This window comes from Pogonomyrmex barbatus, unplaced genomic scaffold (genome assembly GCF_055798465.1).
Source record: "Pogonomyrmex barbatus isolate J1 unplaced genomic scaffold, ASM5579846v1 scaffold5, whole genome shotgun sequence".
NCBI lineage: Eukaryota > Metazoa > Arthropoda > Insecta > Hymenoptera > Formicidae > Pogonomyrmex > Pogonomyrmex barbatus.
Window position 1 is genome coordinate 4,640,439 of NW_028297149.1, and position 17,729 is coordinate 4,658,167.

General features: G+C 39.8%; 4 protein-coding genes across 5 annotated transcripts in view; 2 read left to right on the forward strand and 2 right to left on the reverse strand.

Annotated features, from left to right (window-relative positions):
• Positions 1 to 2,279: 2,279 nt before the first annotated feature.
• CCDC53 (Coiled-coil domain containing 53) lies at positions 2,280 to 3,531 on the forward strand. The gene is made up of 4 exons (XM_011649042.3): positions 2,280 to 2,449; positions 2,564 to 2,728; positions 2,853 to 3,118; positions 3,382 to 3,531. Exons 1-4 carry the CDS (start codon positions 2,399 to 2,401, stop codon positions 3,443 to 3,445), a joined length of 546 nt encoding a protein of 181 aa, XP_011647344.2. The 5' UTR covers positions 2,280 to 2,398; the 3' UTR covers positions 3,446 to 3,531.
• Positions 3,522 to 9,017, reverse strand: RpL36A (ribosomal protein L36A). Of its 2 annotated transcripts, XM_089082050.1 has the most exons (5): positions 7,273 to 7,455; positions 5,230 to 5,332; positions 4,692 to 4,865; positions 3,688 to 3,804; positions 3,522 to 3,611 (listed from the first exon to the last, which is right to left on the reverse strand). In XM_089082050.1, the coding sequence occupies exons 1-5, from the start codon at positions 7,422 to 7,424 to the stop codon at positions 3,591 to 3,593; spliced, it is 567 nt and encodes a 188-aa protein (XP_088938176.1). In that variant the 5' UTR covers positions 7,425 to 7,455; the 3' UTR covers positions 3,522 to 3,590. The 2 variants fall into 2 exon arrangements, with proteins under 2 accessions (XP_088938176.1, XP_088938177.1); XM_089082051.1 differs by lacking the exons at positions 5,230 to 5,332; positions 7,273 to 7,455 and adding an exon at positions 8,970 to 9,017.
• Positions 6,858 to 15,716, forward strand: LOC105433634 (uncharacterized). Its single transcript, XM_011649041.3, has 3 exons — positions 6,858 to 7,227; positions 12,594 to 12,768; positions 12,860 to 15,716. The coding sequence occupies exons 1-3, from the start codon at positions 7,120 to 7,122 to the stop codon at positions 12,925 to 12,927; spliced, it is 351 nt and encodes a 116-aa protein (XP_011647343.1). The 5' UTR covers positions 6,858 to 7,119; the 3' UTR covers positions 12,928 to 15,716.
• Positions 15,717 to 16,340: 624 nt separating this feature from the next.
• Positions 16,341 to 17,729, reverse strand: part of LOC105433632 (dorsal protein) — a gene marked incomplete at its 5' end in the record, with an annotated part of 4,259 nt that continues 2,870 nt past the window's right edge. Inside the window, one exon of the mRNA XM_089081785.1 lies at positions 16,341 to 17,729. This exon is cut by the window's right edge and continues 171 nt beyond it.

Sequence of the window (17,729 nt, forward strand, 5' to 3'; positions counted from 1 at the left end):
TGGTTCACTTCAAAATGAAATGGATTTAGAGAGCGTTTACACCGGATTGATCTTATTCCGCTAAGAAAAGAGGATTAAAGTGGATCAAAATTAATCCGTTTACACTTAAGAATTCTATACTTCATTCCGAAGTAAATCAGGATTGAACGGCTGAATGAAAACTAAGTCATAGACATATGAAATATATAAACCGAGTATAAGCTGCTACTTTAGAGGAGGGTTCTGATATACGGAACGAGGGGCACTCTAGAGCACTCGTCTGACATCGGTTCATTTCGGATAGACTCGTAACATTTGATTTATTTATGTTTTGTGCTCCATTTGAATAGTGGTAAATGAAAGTTTGAAGAAATTAGTTGTTTGAAATAAAAATATATTAAAATAGTAATAAGTTTTTGCGTTGTATATAATTGAAACATTAACGGAACAAAGTACAGATGTTAATTGTAATTTAATAAATATTAAAAACAGAGGATTATTATTATATCCATCAAAAACTCTAACAAACATATGTAAGAATATAGAAAAAGCATTAACTTATATACATATACATAAAACGTTAGATCAATTTAATATGAGTAAATTTACAAATAATATTATGGTACATTTTATAGATAATAATTTTATAGATAATAATTTTATAGATAATAATTTTTTCCGAATTAAAAGACCATATAAATGACCAAGATTTTTTTTCAAATTATTTAAATAATTTGTTACGTGCAATTATACAATTATATATAAAAATAAGATTGACGCATTATGTATAAGAAGTTAAAATAAGCGATAAACATAAATTTAATAAATTAATATTATTTAAAGGATAATAAGAGGAATAAACATATATAAGTATTTATTTTATTCAATTTTTTTGTAAAAATTTACATTATTATTTCCCTACATTAGAGAGAGTGTTTAATAAGAATAACAGGTAATACATAAGATTATATATTTATAAAAATATATTATAAAAATATATTATAAAAAAATATCAAATGGTATAAATATAAAATTCATTAAATGTTCAATAATATATTCAATATGTAAATATTAAATAAATAATGTGTTTTTTTCAATATTTCCAATGCAAAATTGTATCAATGATTTTGAATTTTCTTTGTGTTATAAAATCCTTTACATTGTATTTTTCTAAGTTACAAAAATTATTTCGTCTTAAGAAACAACAGAAAATATTTTATATAAAATAACGAAAGCATGTTTCATTATTAATTAGTTTAAAATATTTTTATGTATCACAGTTAGGTTAAGAATCACTAATTACAATATGACAGTCACGTGAGAAGCCGAATATATTCGAGAACTTACGAAAATAATCAAAGTCAGACGAGTGCCTCCTTTACCGCAAATATCAGTTACCTCTCGTAATATAAGGCTATATATTTCATATGTTATGTATCATAAGGACACATGTAAAATGCGATTGGATAATTTTCCTTATGCATATGGTTATGCTGCTATGCAAGTTTGTCTAGATAGGCCCTAAGGCTCTTGAGTAGTCATCGTGATCATATTGGAATTATGACGTCATAGACGAGAAATGGCACAGTAAAGTTTATTGCAGATAATTTATAAATAAAGAGATATATGACTACAACATCTTGAGATAGCTTTAAGACACTTGTGAAAATGGATGGCTGTTATCCTTTCCTTTCCTGATAGTTAATAAATATAAAGAGCAGATAAAATGAAACCTGTACAGGCAGAAAACACACGGTTGAAAGAAGTGGAAGATATGCTTTTACATATAAAATTCAAAGATAACTTTAGTTGTCGTTCATTTTTATGAAAAATTGATAAATACGAAATAAGGTAATTACGAAATCACATCTGCACGATTAAGCGCATAATAACGAAATTAATTGCAATATAAAATTATTCACACTTAATATAAAGATGAACAAAGCAAGGATAAAATGAACAAGATTGACTGAGCTTTTAATTTTTACCGCGATGTGTCACTATCGCAATGCGGAGTCCTTGACTGAGTACTCAGGAGCTGCGTTATGAAATATTTTTATTATTTATAAGCATTTCTATAAACATAATTTATTTTGAGCACTTATTTCTTCATTATTATTATTATTACTCGAAATATTTTTATGGAATTAGAAACGAATTAGAAACAAAAAGCCGATGATTTATTTATATTTATTCAAGTTTCTCGATGTGAATCATATCGATTCAACCGATGAATTTCTCAGAAACGCTTATGAAGATTTACCAAACTATAGAACCATAGAACATTCGAAGGACCCAGATATGGTTTCCACTCTTTATATCCGATGCGCAGTGAACCGACATATTTTCCTAATATGACAAAAGTTGACAGTTTCATAAATTGAAAGGGAAGATTTTATACAACTGCAATCCACACACGATGAGTGACTATAAGATACCGATAATCGAGCCAACTATAGATTACACAAAGGTGTTGATGAAATTTTAACACAAAGTTTTCCGTGCGTGCAAGTCGATAAAGTTGAATAAAACGCTCGACAATAATTGATCCACGAAACAGACTGAAATAACTTACATTTTACAGGTACCGCCGATCAATCAAAAGCGGACAGTCTCTTTTATAAATCACTTTATTACTCACACCGTGACGTTTTTGAATAAATTTGCCTTGTCCTGTGAGGAAAGACTTTTTGATTTCGAAAATAAATTGCAAAAGTTAGAAGCGTCGTTAGAAATATTAGAATCGCGGGTACGTGTATTTTTGTAAATGTGTACAGAGAGTTGTAAGAGGAAAACATCTTTACAATAAATTATTTTGAATATATTGAAGTATACTCGGTTTTTCACAAATGTTTTGCTTTGATTCTGCATAGTTATCTTCTATACCTGGTTTAGAACAAGAACATAAAGAAATAAATAATGTAAATGAAAATAATACAAATAAATTAGAGGAGGTAGAGGTATGCAAAGTGGATGAACCTGATAATAGTGAGATAAATCCTAAGGACGAAGAAAAAGCACAGTCAGCAGCTAAAGATCCTCGCTATGAAAAATATTTCAAAATGTTACATTTTGGTGTGCCAAAACAAGCAGTTAAATTGAAAATGGAGCAAGAAGGATTAGATTCATCCATATTGGAGTAAGTTTAACATCTTTATGTAGAAAGGTTATAATATTAATATCAATAATATTAAAAATACATATCTGACTTAATATTAAGTGGTAAGATTACGATTTACTTCTTATGATTTTATTAGAATTTTATTTAAATTTATTAAGACAGTAAATTCTTTTTTATAAGAGACATTCTTACATCAATTTGCATGTGAACTAAATCTTGATTCGCCTAATATGACATACAAAAGCTACAAAATAACTTGTCCATTTTTTTTATTTTGTTAGCAATCCACAACAGTTAGTGTCTATACCACGGTCGTCAGAGAACAGTGAGAATCAAGGTGAATAGATCATCACTTTAATGCTGTAAGCACTGTATCATTTTAGGTATATTGGATATTTTTACAAAATAGAATAAAAACGTGTACAAATCTCTATAGATTTATTTATTTTTAAAATACAGAATGCAGAAGGTGAAATATTGAATGAGTAGCTTAGAATTGAATCATTTGACCCTGAAAAAAAAAAAGTAGTTTAGTTGATATTGATTGACAATTACTTATTGAACATTTTATAGATGTTTATATTAACCTTCCTCTTCTTGTCACCACCCAATTCAAAATGTTTGCACCGTTTCAATGGAATTTGTTTCCTATACTTGCACTCTGTACATTCCATCCTTAGCACAATTTTCTTGGTTGTTTTAGCCTAAATATAATAAAATATATTCAATAATATAATAAAATACAATTTCATAGAATGTAAGATAATCGATATTATTAATACAGTTGTTTTATTATATTTTAGCTGCATTCTACTATTTACACTTTTTGCTACTGAAAATATAGTTTATGTTACATATATTTTAGATGTAACAAATTTATTTAGTACAAATAGAATATTGAAACATGGTCTTTAGCAAAGAATATTAGAGTAATGTATATTCCAAGAATGTTCCAGAAATTGTGATATAATCAGGAAGATGATTTTTCATGTAAAGTCAAAAATATAGAATGAATCTTTTTCATACAAAATTTTCAAGAAAATAAAGTTTGAATATTTGTTATATATATATATATATATTTGTTATATATATTGAATATTTGTTATATATATATATATATATACTTGTATGTCTATACTTTGATAGAATTTAAAATAATATGTTTTAATATATTTTATTCATTGAAAATTTGTTAGAAATATTGCCCTTCATATTGCAGACAAATTCTTGCTTAGCAAATTAGAGATATATGACATTGTTTACAAATATAAATAGAAATAATGATAGCCAGATTAGATGAATCAAATAATTTGTGGCTAGTCAAGTATATGCACATTTAATGAATATTCAAATTTGATTTTTTTCAAAAACAGCTTTGTATAAAAAAATTTTATGCCATATTTTCTTCTTATTTTTATATAAGAAATTACTTCTCTCTCTGTTGTATTATGATTTATAAAACATTCTATATATCACTTACTTAAGATTTTGCAAAAATATTTTTATTTACATTATACTTTATTATCGTTTTTTTATGTCACACAGAATAATATATCAAATATAATATTTAATTCTGCAATTTATAATGTACCTTTTTTCTAAAGATGGGCTTGGTTTGACCACCAAATCCTTGCTGTTTGCGATCGTAACGTCTTCTGCCCTGTGAGGCATGTCTCTCCTTACTCTTCTTGTACTGCGTCACTTTGTGATTTTTATGTACCTTGCATTTTTTGCAAAAGGTACGCCTTTGCTTCGGTACGTTAACCTATAAAGAGCAGAAGTATACATAAAAGTTGCATCAAACCTTACAATTTTACAAAATAACGATGTAACTAATTCTTGAAATCTGCTTGTGGTTTTTAATTTATGCGATTTATCATTTACAAAATTTAATTAAATGTGCGCGTTGTCACGTTGCACTTAATCAAAACACTTTGTACTCATTCTGTTAATAAGGTTATGTTTCTTAATGTCACGTTGTCAATTACCGCACAGTATTAATAAATATTCACAATAAATTACGATGAATGTAATTGGTATGCAAACGCCGGTTTCGCGATATATTTCGTGGCAATGATTCCCAAAATATTTATGGATAAAAATCTATGAAAATCACAATGTTCACCTACCATCTTGAAGGTAGTCGAAAGTATCGAGTGAAAAGAGAAACGCAGCTTGCGACCGGAAGTCGAAACGCCGATGGAAATCATGCGATACGCATGCGTAAATGTCCTATTTTTTTTTATCCATTGCGTTGCAACAAATTCAGAAACCTTGAATATACTTTTTGCGCTCGACATGCATAAATATTACGATGATTAATATTATGATACTTTACAAATCTCGATCGCGCGTGAAATCGCCGTGGAAGAAAACGCCAGTGATTTCGACGGTCGGTAAAGTCGCTATGAAACCGCTATCGGATTTTACGCCATTAACACAACTGGCATCAAAATTGGTATATAAAACATCCAATCAATAAGTACAATTTTATATTAAGCTATCCTTCATTATTTGCGTTACGTCGGATATAAATAAATGAACGACTAAATGCGCGGCGTATTCAGTCTTACTTTGCTCGTCTATTTGATCATCTTACGATGAAAGATCAACGTGTACACACAATTGGTCGATACGCAGTGACTACGCGTGTTCATGCACTAAACAACAAATATATGTATATACGCACATATATATATATATATATATATATATATATATATATATATAATGTGTATAAATGTGTATGCGCGCGCGCGTGGGCATGTGTGTATGTGTGTATGACACGTGCGTGCGTATGTGTATGTTTTTAAAGGGGAAGATTAAAACGTGTTTCTTTGTTTTCATTAAATTTCTGTTGACGCACAAAAAAAAAGATGTAGTTATTAATAGTAATAAAATGAAAAATAATAACTCTTTAGCTCGATTAAGACGACTGCGTGATGCAATTACGACGAGCGTGGTGTCGCTTAAAGTCGAGTCGCGCGGTCGAGTGTTTCGGAAAAATCCGTAAGTTATGTATTTTGTATTCTGATTTCATCGAGTGCGCATACACATCTGCGTGATTTGCGGAATCGTTTCTTCTATCTATAGATTAATCCGCACCGCACGCACTCGGCCGAGACGTGAGACGTGAGACGGCGAGATGGCGAGGAAGGAAGCGCGCGAATAGCTGTGAAATTTGCAGCGGATCGATCGAAATCGCGCGATCGTTCCTCGCGCGATCGTTTTGCGCGGTCGTTCCACGTTCGGGACGGGATATTTATCGATTTTTCGCGCGGAATGCACGGCCGAAGGAATCCCACGTAGAAGGAAACGCAGCGCCAAGGCTTATTTGAATCGAGCGACGTAGCCTCGAACCGGACGCCTCGCTTGGGCCACGAACTCTCGAACCCCTCGTCCTCCGCGAGTTTTAATTTTATTTATACCCGGGGCGGACGCGTTACGTGGGACAGCCCTTCGGGAAGTCGCGAAAGATTGTGGATCGCTCGAAAATCGCGGATTATCCGCGCCGGCAGCGATATACGGGCGATCGCGAGACCGGCCAATCAGGGATTTATCGGGTTTTAAAGCTGCGCCATCTTCATTTTTGAACAAAGCCAGGTTGGACGTGCTAGGAGCGAGGCGGGATCCGGTAGTAGTCCGTTTTGTGCTATTCGCGCCACAGTCGTCGACACACGCTCCACTCCTGACTGGTTCGGCCCTCCGCCGCTCACCCCCTTCCCACTATCAGTCGGTCTCTTTTCCCCCTACTACTCACGTTCTCCCTCTCTCTCGCGGCCCCTCGGGTCTTCGCCTGACGACGCTGCTCTCTCGAGCATTCCGGCGGAAACCGACGTCGTGTGAGGACACGTATTCGTAGTCTCGTTGCGCGTACACGCCGCCGCAGCCGCTGCCGCCGCCGCCGCCGCCGCCGCTAACGCCGCCGCCGCACTTTCGTACTTCGAGTTCAGTTCGAGTCGCGAAGCCGAGCTATTTGGATTATCGACGCGCACGCCGCTTCTAGAATTCCACCAATCATGAGTACTAAGGAAAATAACGAGGTCGCCGTAGAGAAGGTGACGGAGAACGACAAGGCATCCGCGGACGCAAAATGCGATATCAAGGGAATCAAGAGGCCAGCCGAGGTGAGTACCACTTTACCGCCGAGCTTTTTTTTACTCCGACCATACCCGCGCACGGTTCGACGTTTATCTCGTGATGTTTGTCGCGGTGACGGGGAATCATCCTCGTTGTCGCCGTCGTGGTCGCCACCGTTGCCGCCGCGGCAATGCTCCACCGCTATCCCGCTAGAAATAATATCGTAGCGACAAATACGAGACATGCTCGTCGCGAAGCGCGCCACGCCGTCGGTCTCACATCGTCGGGGGGGGACATTGAATCGCATCGATGCGCTCCGAGATTGACCGCCGTTGCCGCCACCACCGCCGCCGCCGCCGCCGCGGCGGCGGCGGCGGCCCGTGACCGCCGCGACGGATTTTCCCGCCCGTTCGGCGTTTTCTACGCATCGCCGTGGACCGGCCGTGGCATGCGAAGCGTGGCGAAACGTGCTCCCCGTGTAGCCCGCGCCGCCGAGCGACGGCACGGCGTAGCGAGGAGAACGCCACGCCGGCCGGCATTTCTTCGGCAGACTCCATATTTCTGTGCGAGCGACCCCGAGCGTAGTCGAGCGCGCTCGATCGGACGCGCGCGTGCAAGGCATGTCTTTTTCGGCGCATAGTGTTTTTTTTCCTACCGCGAGAACGTAGAGGCGCGCGAGAGACGCCATTGTGTATTTGAGACCACCGCGAATACGGATCCTTCTTACTCTCTCTTTCTCTCTTATCTTCTTTTCTGCTTGTTCGCTCGCTCGCTCGCTTCTCGTTCGATGGCTGACGATGATGATAATGACGACGGCGATGACGACTCCTACCGGAACAAGCTATAATTACCATGTTTCTCGTTCGCTGAAATTCGAGGCAACGCTAAAAGCCTACGTGTTCGCGCGCGCATAGGAAGAGACGGAGAGGAGAAAGCGTTATTTGGCATTAGAGACAGCGGTGGAGGAAGAGAGGGAACAATCATGAGAGAAACACCAGAGAGAGAGAGAGAGAGAGAGAGAGAGAGAGAGAGAGAGAGAAATAATCTTACAGCGCCATGTGCTCGTCTCGTACGTGTGTGTGTGTGTCTCTCTCTCTCTCTCTCTCTTCCTCCCCTCTTTGGTTTCGTTTCCTCGCGGCTTTTCGTCTTTATGCGCCCTCTGCCTACACACGCGCGCGCTGCTGCTTTTGCATCTCGCTACCTCGTGCCTAGCGTACCTCCGCCAGACGCCATCTTTACGTGGCGGTGTCAGCGTCAGCAGTCACAATTCGGAAAAGCGGACGTCCGTATATTTTTTTTGATCGCCACGGCGGGTAGTCGCCATTATTATCGGCATCCTATCGTCATCATCTGCTGTTCATGCGGTTCCATCATGGCGGCCGAAACCAAGCCCGCGTTCATCATTCGTTCTCTCTCTCTCTCTCTCTCTCGTCACGCTCCCACGCGTACGCGTTCTCTTTTTACCGTAATTGATCGATAATTCGCTATAAGAGGGTTAATCGCGCACGACGGTCAATCGATAGACGACCGACACGTATCTATTCCAGAACGACACGTTGCCCTGAATTGTTTACCAATCTGCGTGCATAAACACCGCGACGAAAGGCTTCCTTTTTCTCTCGCTGTGTCTGTACGAGTATCTCTTTCTTCTCCTTTCTCGATCCATCTATCTCGCTCTCTTCGGCATTGCCGATGTACAGCGGCGGTGGCGATGGTGATGGCGGCGGCGGCGGCGGCGGCGGCGGCGGCACGCTTCGTCTTTCTCTCTCTATCTTTTCGTTGAACGTACCCCACTTGCGCAGCTAGCGGCAACGCCGTGCATTATATACCCGGTATGCTCTCCTACCTCCCTGTTCTCTTCGCGACTGTGGCGGTCGCGCGCGGCGGCACGTTAGTACGAACCTTCGAGAAAACATCGTTGCCGCGATTTTTCATCTTAAATCGCGGCACCCCGCCGCCCATCGCGCCGTCGACCGCGGTTGTCGCGATAGGCTGTATTTTTAGCCGATAATTTACCATGCGATTGCGTTTCCTAAGGCACGAACAAGAAACGAACGTCCGTTGGACAGCGGAAATCCGAAGGAACGTTGTCGCGACTTCTTTCTCCAACCATCGCGTCGATCGCGTCACGTGGAAAGGTCGGAGCGCCGCTTACACGCACGTTCACCGCAGGTTGACGCGTCCTTATTACGTCGACGACTCTTCCTCTTTCAAAGTATCTATTAATTCGCTAGATCGCGCGCGCGTGCACACGCGCGAATGAATGGGGGAGGAGAGGATAGCGGAGAAGCGCTGGAAAAGGACGAGTTATGAGCGTTCTTCTCGCTAGGATATATATACCTATCTTTTTCTACACGTGGCGCGTGCGCGTGCATGAACGTATATAAAATATTATACATATGCAAAAAAAAATTTTACACATACACACACACACACACACACACATTTTATATATATATATATATATATATATATATATATATATGAGATAGCATCGCTCCGGAACCAGCGAGCAGGAAAAGGCGGGAAGCTTCGAGAGGGAGAACTGAATGGTGAATCGTGTTTGTACGTCGTGAGTACAAACGCGAGTTCGACTCCGTTGACTTTACTCTTTCGACTTTTCGGAATTGTTGTTCTGTATTCATCTCTCCTTTTTTTTTCTCTTCCTTTTCGATATCGATAGGATGCGACCATAGTCCGGCAATCGAATGCTGGCGGTCCTCTATCGAGAGAAGGCGGGAAAAGGCGTCGCGTCGATCGGATAACGCAGTTATGGATCGATGCTCCGCCAGCCAGAAATAACTTATTGCATTTAATGGTTATCGTCGCGTCTCTCGTGGCGCTCGACTCTTTGCGCGCGCGTACCTCTTTATCGCTTAATTATCCTAATTAAACCGATTACGCATGTTTCGAAAGCGCACGCCACGATTTTGATTGATCGTCATGCCTCATGTTATTCACAGAGTTTTCGTCGAGAAACATCTCGGTCTTCTCGAAATACGCGGTGATTGCTACGGTGAGAAAGAAGGGGTAACTCAGCTTCGATTCCGGGAAAAGTCAGCTCGGTTATCGCGAGCGCATTCCCGTGGACTGCCGATCTTGCTGATAATCCACCGACGCGATTCACAAATGTCACGTGTCAATTACGTAACGCCTGCTCATCGCGTTGATCGTTTGCTCGAAGAAATTGTTAAGGGTACAGTCTACGCGATAGGTTAGGTTACGAGCCTCGGGTTATCTGGGGAGACCTCGTGATTGGAAAACGAACAGATAGGTAATCGTGCGTGCGGGGATAATGACGAGTAAACGCGGTAGCCAGTGCGGTAGCGTCGTCGTGGTCGTCCAGCGATCAACAGCGTGAATATGTCGCTGTCATTCACATCGGGACGCGTCGTACGCTCGTGATTCGACAAATGGGAGAAGAGCGGCGGCGGCGACGGCGACGGCGAGTTCGAAGTAACGCGCGCGTCAGCTCTTCGATCGAGTTTCCATTGTGTACAGACGCCGTCGGTAACCGATCCTTCATTAGCGGTTTATCGCAACAGGTCGATTCTGTACACGGCGATACAATTACTCCAGACAGAGAGGGTAGGGGGGAGAGGGAAAAGAGCGTAACATTGAGCGTCGAATGTCTTGATCTTGCTCCAACTCTTGCCCGCCATGGCAGAGAGCGAATCGCGCGCCGCCGCTTACTTCCGGTATTATTGTTACTCGATCGTGACGATCGATCGCGTTTGAAAAAACGCAGAAACGTGCGAGCTGTCCTCCCTCCTGGTATCCCCTTTGGCCGTTCAACGCCACGTGATATCCGTCCCGCGGAATGCACGGCTCTCTTTTAGATTTATGCTCTTATTCGAAGGCTTCGCGTCGCACGACACTTGGCACGCCGCTTCGGTATCTTCCTCCCTTATCTTCCTCTCAATCGCCTTGTCTCGCTCGCGTGTTCGTTCGCTCGCTCGCTCGCTCGCGAATTGCACGCAGCGCGAACGTCGTGTCCCCGCCACGACGCGCACGGCTCCGTCATCTGCCAATCACTGCGCTCTTCCCCACCGCGCGTCGCCGGCCCGCGCGCTTCCAATTGGCCGGTGCGACCCCGCGCGCGCATCCGAAGCCGCTCTCTTGTACCCGCCGATACGCACGGCGCGTGTATACTATTACGCCAGCCGGCTGTGCCGTCGCCGTTGCCGCCATCCCACTACTTCACCACCACTATTGCAGCCGCCGTCGTCATCGTCGGCTGCATCGTTGTAGTCGTCGTCACCATCAACCTATCCACTCCCCTATGGTCGGCCAGCAACGCCGTATGGTCACGAGTCCGGCGTTACCGACGTGACTCTCACGAAGCCGGAGCGAATATGCCGAATGTCGGAAATCATTGCGAGAGCGTCGCTTCGTCACTCTTCATATTGGAGCGGACGTGTAGCGCGCGCGCGCGCGCCTCCGTCTTTTCTCGCTATCGCCGATGAATCGTGATCTCTAATGATATACCGGACGACGTTTGTCGTTGGCATGTTTTCAGGTTGCCCTCGGAGCAAACTCCGCTCTTGGTTACTGGCTGCCGGCTCTCCTCTCCCATTCTCCCCTCCTCCACTCTCGAAATCGATAAAACTATGATGCTTATTGCGTTATGGCCGTTACAGACCATCGGGACTGGATCAAGGGCATGGCTCTACAATTCTCAGTTAGGCGGGCTGATGGGAGGAATTAACGTTGCGCGCGCGCGCGCGCAGGAACGTGCGTGAGGCACCTCTGTGGAGTGGCGTTCCCTTTTTGCTTTTATTTAATGTAAAAGTATGATTAACCGGTCTCTCTTTCTCTTTCTCATCTATATCTTTAGTGAACGCGCTTCGTGATGCGCGGGAGCAAAGTCACGGGATAGCTCCGCGCACACCAAGCTAAACGTTTATCGGCAAAGTGGTGATACTCTCTACTACCTGTTCTTCGTGTTTTCGGCGCCGCCGACTCACTCGGTAGACGCGTGGATTCTCTCCGCCATTTCCCTTTTCCTGTCCTACCGTATTTTAGCGGATAGGGAAAGTCTCCCCCTCTCACCACCACCATCACTATCACCACCACCACCACCATCACCACCACTACTTACCACCTTCCTTTCCGCGCCACCGTATTTCTTGGCGGGAAGGGACCTTGTATCGCTCGCCGGCCGGTATATGCTTTCCTCTGTCCTCGTCTCTTTCGTCATTGCCGCACGACGCCGAATTTTCTTTCCTTATCGTTTGTTGAATGTGGTAAAAGAGGGGAGTATGCTTTCCTCTACGCGCGCAGAACGTACGATGTTGAATATAAATTTATGCGTCGTCGAGATATTCGTAATTGATAATAATTCCTCAAAAGGCTAAACTACTGTCTATTTATCGAAGGATTCTTTTTAAATAAATTTTTTCTCATATTACAGGAAAAGAATGAAGAAACGAAGAAACAGAAAAAGGAGGAAAATGGTGATGGAGAGGTAGAAGAGGAGGAGATCGAAGAAGAAATTGAAGAAGAGGAAGAAGTGGACGGTGACGGAGAGGAAGACGATGATGATGATGACATACCTGAGGGTGAAGAAGATTTAGAAGAAGGAGAAGGTAAATGAACGATTTATCTAAATTGTGCGTCCCAAATTTTTACATAAGTATGTTCACTGAGACTGAAACATTGGTTATCGTTACGTTGCAGATGAAGAAGATGACGATGCGGAAGGTGAGGTAGAAGGTGAGGTAGAAGATGAAGAAGACGACGCATAATGAAAAAAGGGAAAACATTATGCAATTAAGAAGGGAGGCGTTAGGCACGAGACGACATCGTGGTCGACTTTTGGCAAATTCAGCAAACTTACTCTCATATTGAGTGGTTGGTAACAATGTTGATACCCATCGTGCCCAATCCGTTTTATTGGATCCTCTCTATCTTCCGACCTACAAATAAAAATTACCACCTCACCGGAATTGTGGTGGGCTGACACGCATTTAGATGCGTGTATGCGCAATTCTCTATTCGGCTCTTCGCAATTCTGGTCGTTTAGCCGTCACCAAATGCTGTTAGGTAGTTTGAATGATAACTATATATTCGTCCTGTGGATTCGATAAGTTGATCTTATTTACTATCTAGATTCTTATTTCTCGATTGATCGCGTTCATATGTACACGATTCCCAAGACGAATCTATCGTTTTATCTGAACCACCTATTAACTGGTATTTGCCGTCATCTGGCTTTCTTCGTCGGGACAATTTTATATCGAAAACTTATTTAAGATAAAAAAAAACTATTATATTTAAATAGTGTAAAATGAATATTTAAAGGTGATGATTTTTTTACATTTAAAATCAAATTTACGTTTGTAGTTCGACGAATGTCTCTCTCACCTTGTGCGTGTGATATATTGAGTTCTTCTTCTCGAATCGAAATGTGTAATTGCAGTGTCTTCACAGGAGCGCGAGGCTATCGAGCGGAATTAAGTGATTAATTCATACGTAACATATACGGCAAATAAATAAAGTAAATAGACATGAATGGACATCTCTCGACATTCAATGTACACTAAAAACGAGAAAATCTTAAAAATAGACTAATATCGCTTCGTGCTCCTGTTTGGTATAGAGACAGGAATTAAGATAAACGCTCGCGTCAGGTAGTGTGGATGATAATATGGACTTTAATATTGCATAATAATTATACATAGTATGTATAAAGTTATGGGATAAGAAACATTTTATTATTAACGATAATATGTAAACGTAATATAACGCGGAGAGGTTGTTACACTTTAGGCTTGGGCATAGATAAGGGGAGAGCATCGAACAGTCAACTTGTCAAGTGTAAGGGTCCATCACCCTTCTCTATTCATTTCAACCAACTATATCATTTTTTTCTAGACGATAAGAGTTCAATTATACACAGATATATATATATATATATATATATATTTATAACTTTCCAGAACTGCCGTGCATGACGCGAAATTATAAAAGGAAAAAAAAAAGAATCCGAACTTACATTGTGACAAATGTAATGAGTACTCTCCCTGGTTTTTCGAATGTTCTTATTTGAGTGTAATCCGAGCGTTTCAGTTACTTTTATCTATTACGATTTTATCTCGACTTTATTGTGGACTAGTGATAGCGATGATTCTTGGACTATTGCGGAATAAGTTGGCGATATTTATTCACTCTTATATGTTTTCATATACGCGTGGTCCACATCTCTTGATAATGTAGAACACATCCCAATACGTTAATGGCACCTAAAAATTTTTTTACGTTAATTCGTATAATAATGGCAATGACGTTGATGACGATGATTTGTTGAATAATAAAACAGAATTACTCTTTGCAAGAGTCGATGAATCATTGCGATTGACGTGTCCATGCCGCTACTTATTTTCGGGAGACTGTTAGATAAAAGGGTGAAGAGACATTGCGGTTATACCATTGTACCATAGAAGCATAATAATTAAATAAAGATAACGATAATTTGAATGCGAGAAGATGTCCCACGTTTTAATGTACAAATATTTTCGAATGAGATAGTTAAATAAAACGCAGTTAGATCAGAGAAAATGAATTCGTTCTCGTAAGTAGTGATGAGTTTAACATCTAAAAATTATGAGGAAAAGTGAGTGGTGTAAAGGCTGCTCTAAAAACCACACGGACTAAAAATCCCACTGTATGGAAACCAAGGAGATGGAGGTTGGACCGTGTAACGTTGATACTTACAGATAAAGAAAAAACAATTTCTTACCATCGGACGATTCGATGGTGCTAAAAAAGAAAATTTGAATACTCCTCATAAGTATGTGACGCGTCCAACAAAGCCAATCGACGCGTACAAGATCATACCATCTCCGGCAGTCTCTGTTAATCTACGGTTTTATACGCAATCTGCTGCTGTATTTTACACGTGTTTGCTTCAAGATAGTAACTTGACGATGACAAATTGGCAAAGGACTATCTTAAAGTACAGGTGCCTGAGCAAAATCAGTACTTTAGCGTTTCATAGTATACTATACTATACATACTATAAGCATAGGTCCATTTAATTTTATTAAATACAATGCCAAGCCCCGTTGGCAACACTCATCCAGAGAAAAAGAAAAGAAAGAGGAAAGACTTGCGTTTTGTACTGTGTCAAGCCCGGCAGAGTACGGTACTCTTTTTCGCGCTCGAGTACTCGACGCGATTCACAAAATTCACTTATTGGTGCTAACGGGTCTTACAATCAATCAGGCTGACGCCCACGTACCGTTACACCCCTATGTTTGTTAGGTAAGCATGAAAAAAAAAAGTTTAAGGCATCAAATCTGGTAAATGACACGTGTGTGTGTCACACGATTTAACGTAAACGAAAATCCTAGGCTAAGAATTTGGTTTGTGTGTTCATAAGTCTTGTTCAAGCTACTTTTGTACAGGATACCATCGCATTATCTCTTTCAACGTTTAACAAGTAACCGACACACCACAGACTATATATTTCTGCCCATTCCATCAGAACTGAAACTTTCATTGTATTTTTAAGTAAATACATTTTGGAAAACAACACGGATGGCTTTTTTATTCTTCACATGTGTATGTGAAGCGAAATATTTCTTCCCCACATTATATCGGTATACTTGCATAATGTATTGCCATATCCTTGCGAATACATTTGTGCAATTCTCAGGGACGCCGCCCGAGAGAGATTGTGAAATAATAGTGTTATATGACAGTGTATGCCGTATATACATATATATATATATATATGTGTGTGTGTGTGTGTGTGTGTGTGTGTGTGTGTGTGTGGTGTGTAAGCTACATTTTTACATTGAGATAATCCAAGCGTTTACTGCCGACTTTTTCATGCTAAGTATAGGAGACCGCTACTTATCGATCGATGTTATGTAAATACACATTCGTAATTGTAAATATGCACTTTTGTTGTATCTTCAAACAGGATATTACAAAATGTGCTTACAAAATGATCCGACGATTTCCGAGGATCGATGCGTGTATATGTATCATTTTACTATTTTTTCCTTTCTCTGTTTTATACACGATTTCCATTTCATGTGTCTGCAATGATACTTTCATCAAAGGACGTATTTTATACATGACATATAATGTATAAATGATAATAATAAAGTAAGATTTATATGAGATACGAAATTATCCGAGCCAGATACTATTCTTTTTTATATTTGTAACAATTTTTTATTTACATTATAGATATATGGCAGATAATAAAATATAATTCTTAGATATAAGATGGTTTCTTATAACGTCTCCACACACATGTGCGCGCGCGCGCCACACACACACACACACACACACACACACACATATTATACGATAATAAATTACCTGAGGTGATTGTGTATGCGTGCGTGTGTGTGTATAATATCAAGACGATGTCATTGTGCTATGTTACTTAATGTAATAAAATTGTTCGATAGATTAGAGAATTGCACGTTTCCTCCTATATAATATTCTTAAATAAAGCTCTCGAAAACACGTAAGACCAAGTACCTGGACGGAACGTCGATTTCAACATCTCGTACGCTTTGAATAAACATTAATTCTAAATATATGTATGTTACAAATATACAATTGCACAAGATGTGTTTTATAGAAATGTAATAGTGCAAAAAGAATAAAAGTGCGATAACAGTAAGCATAGAAAACATACACGAATGTCTTTATCTAATCTAATAATAATAATAATAATAATAATAATAATAACAATAATAATTTACAGGATTGCAAATCCGTTTCAAGATGTCCGCTTTGACATAATTTCTTCTGGTTATTGCGCGTAATTCCACTTGTCGCGAAGAATATCATACAATCTACATACGTATGAAAAACATAAGCTATGAACTTTGATCACAGTCAGAGCATTACCTCACATACCACGCGCAATCAATATTTCGTATCAAATTGCTATAATAACGCCTCAATCTGTAACGTCGGCAAACGAATGTCACGCTTCGCGCCAATGTTGTCTCCAGATCATCGACTGTACAATTTATCTTGAGTAGATAACGTTGATTGCATAACTTTATCAGATAAAATGTATCACAAGAAACTAAATATCAAGATTCGGTAATGTTACTGCTTCTCGTGCTAATGCTCGTCAATTCGAGCGAACAGAAAAGATCGCACATCAATAATAACATTAATCTAGAGTAGAACGTCTACTTTTTGCTCATTGTCATAAAAATTTATGGATTTTCATAAGCAATGTAGGTATAAATAAGATGTAGAGATTGAGTATCAAAACAAATTTATGTCTTTTTATATAAGCCCTGTCTCGAAAGTGATGTCTTCTTTCAGTTTATTTCTTGTAGAGAAATAACTCGAATTTGTTTTTCGGAGGCAGTGAAGAGAGCACTTATGACACATGAAATTACAGCTGAAAAAACTCAAGTTTCTTAACTGTAATTTCTTTATGGCCAATTAACCAATAACGACCGTTTAAAAAAGTATATTATTTCTATCAATCAGCCTGTCGTTCTGATAAAAGATACACTGTAGCGTTCCTCTCTCTTTTCTTCTTGCAGTTTTTTTATGTATT

Excerpts from the sequence above, each read along its gene's own strand:
- CCDC53 (XM_011649042.3), top strand. The coding sequence starts at position 2,399 with ATGAGTGACTATAAGATACCGATAATCGAGCCAACTATAGATTACACA. Across the intron at positions 2,450-2,563 it reads CAACTATAGATTACACAAAG|GTACCGCCGATCAATCAAAA; the intron begins GTGTTGATGAAA and ends TACATTTTACAG. Across the intron at positions 3,119-3,381 it reads TTAGATTCATCCATATTGGA|CAATCCACAACAGTTAGTGT; the intron begins GTAAGTTTAACA and ends TTATTTTGTTAG.
- LOC105433634 (XM_011649041.3), top strand. The coding sequence starts at position 7,120 with ATGAGTACTAAGGAAAATAACGAGGTCGCCGTAGAGAAGGTGACGGAG. Across the intron at positions 7,228-12,593 it reads GAATCAAGAGGCCAGCCGAG|GAAAAGAATGAAGAAACGAA; the intron begins GTGAGTACCACT and ends CTCATATTACAG. Across the intron at positions 12,769-12,859 it reads AGATTTAGAAGAAGGAGAAG|ATGAAGAAGATGACGATGCG; the intron begins GTAAATGAACGA and ends GTTACGTTGCAG.
- RpL36A (XM_089082050.1), bottom strand. The coding sequence starts at position 7,424 with ATGTCTCGTATTTGTCGCTACGATATTATTTCTAGCGGGATAGCGGTG. Across the intron at positions 3,805-4,691 it reads AGCCCATCTTTAGAAAAAAG|GCTAAAACAACCAAGAAAAT; the intron begins GTACATTATAAA and ends TATTATATTTAG. Across the intron at positions 3,612-3,687 it reads GTGGTGACAAGAAGAGGAAG|GGTCAAATGATTCAATTCTA; the intron begins GTTAATATAAAC and ends TTTTTTTTTCAG.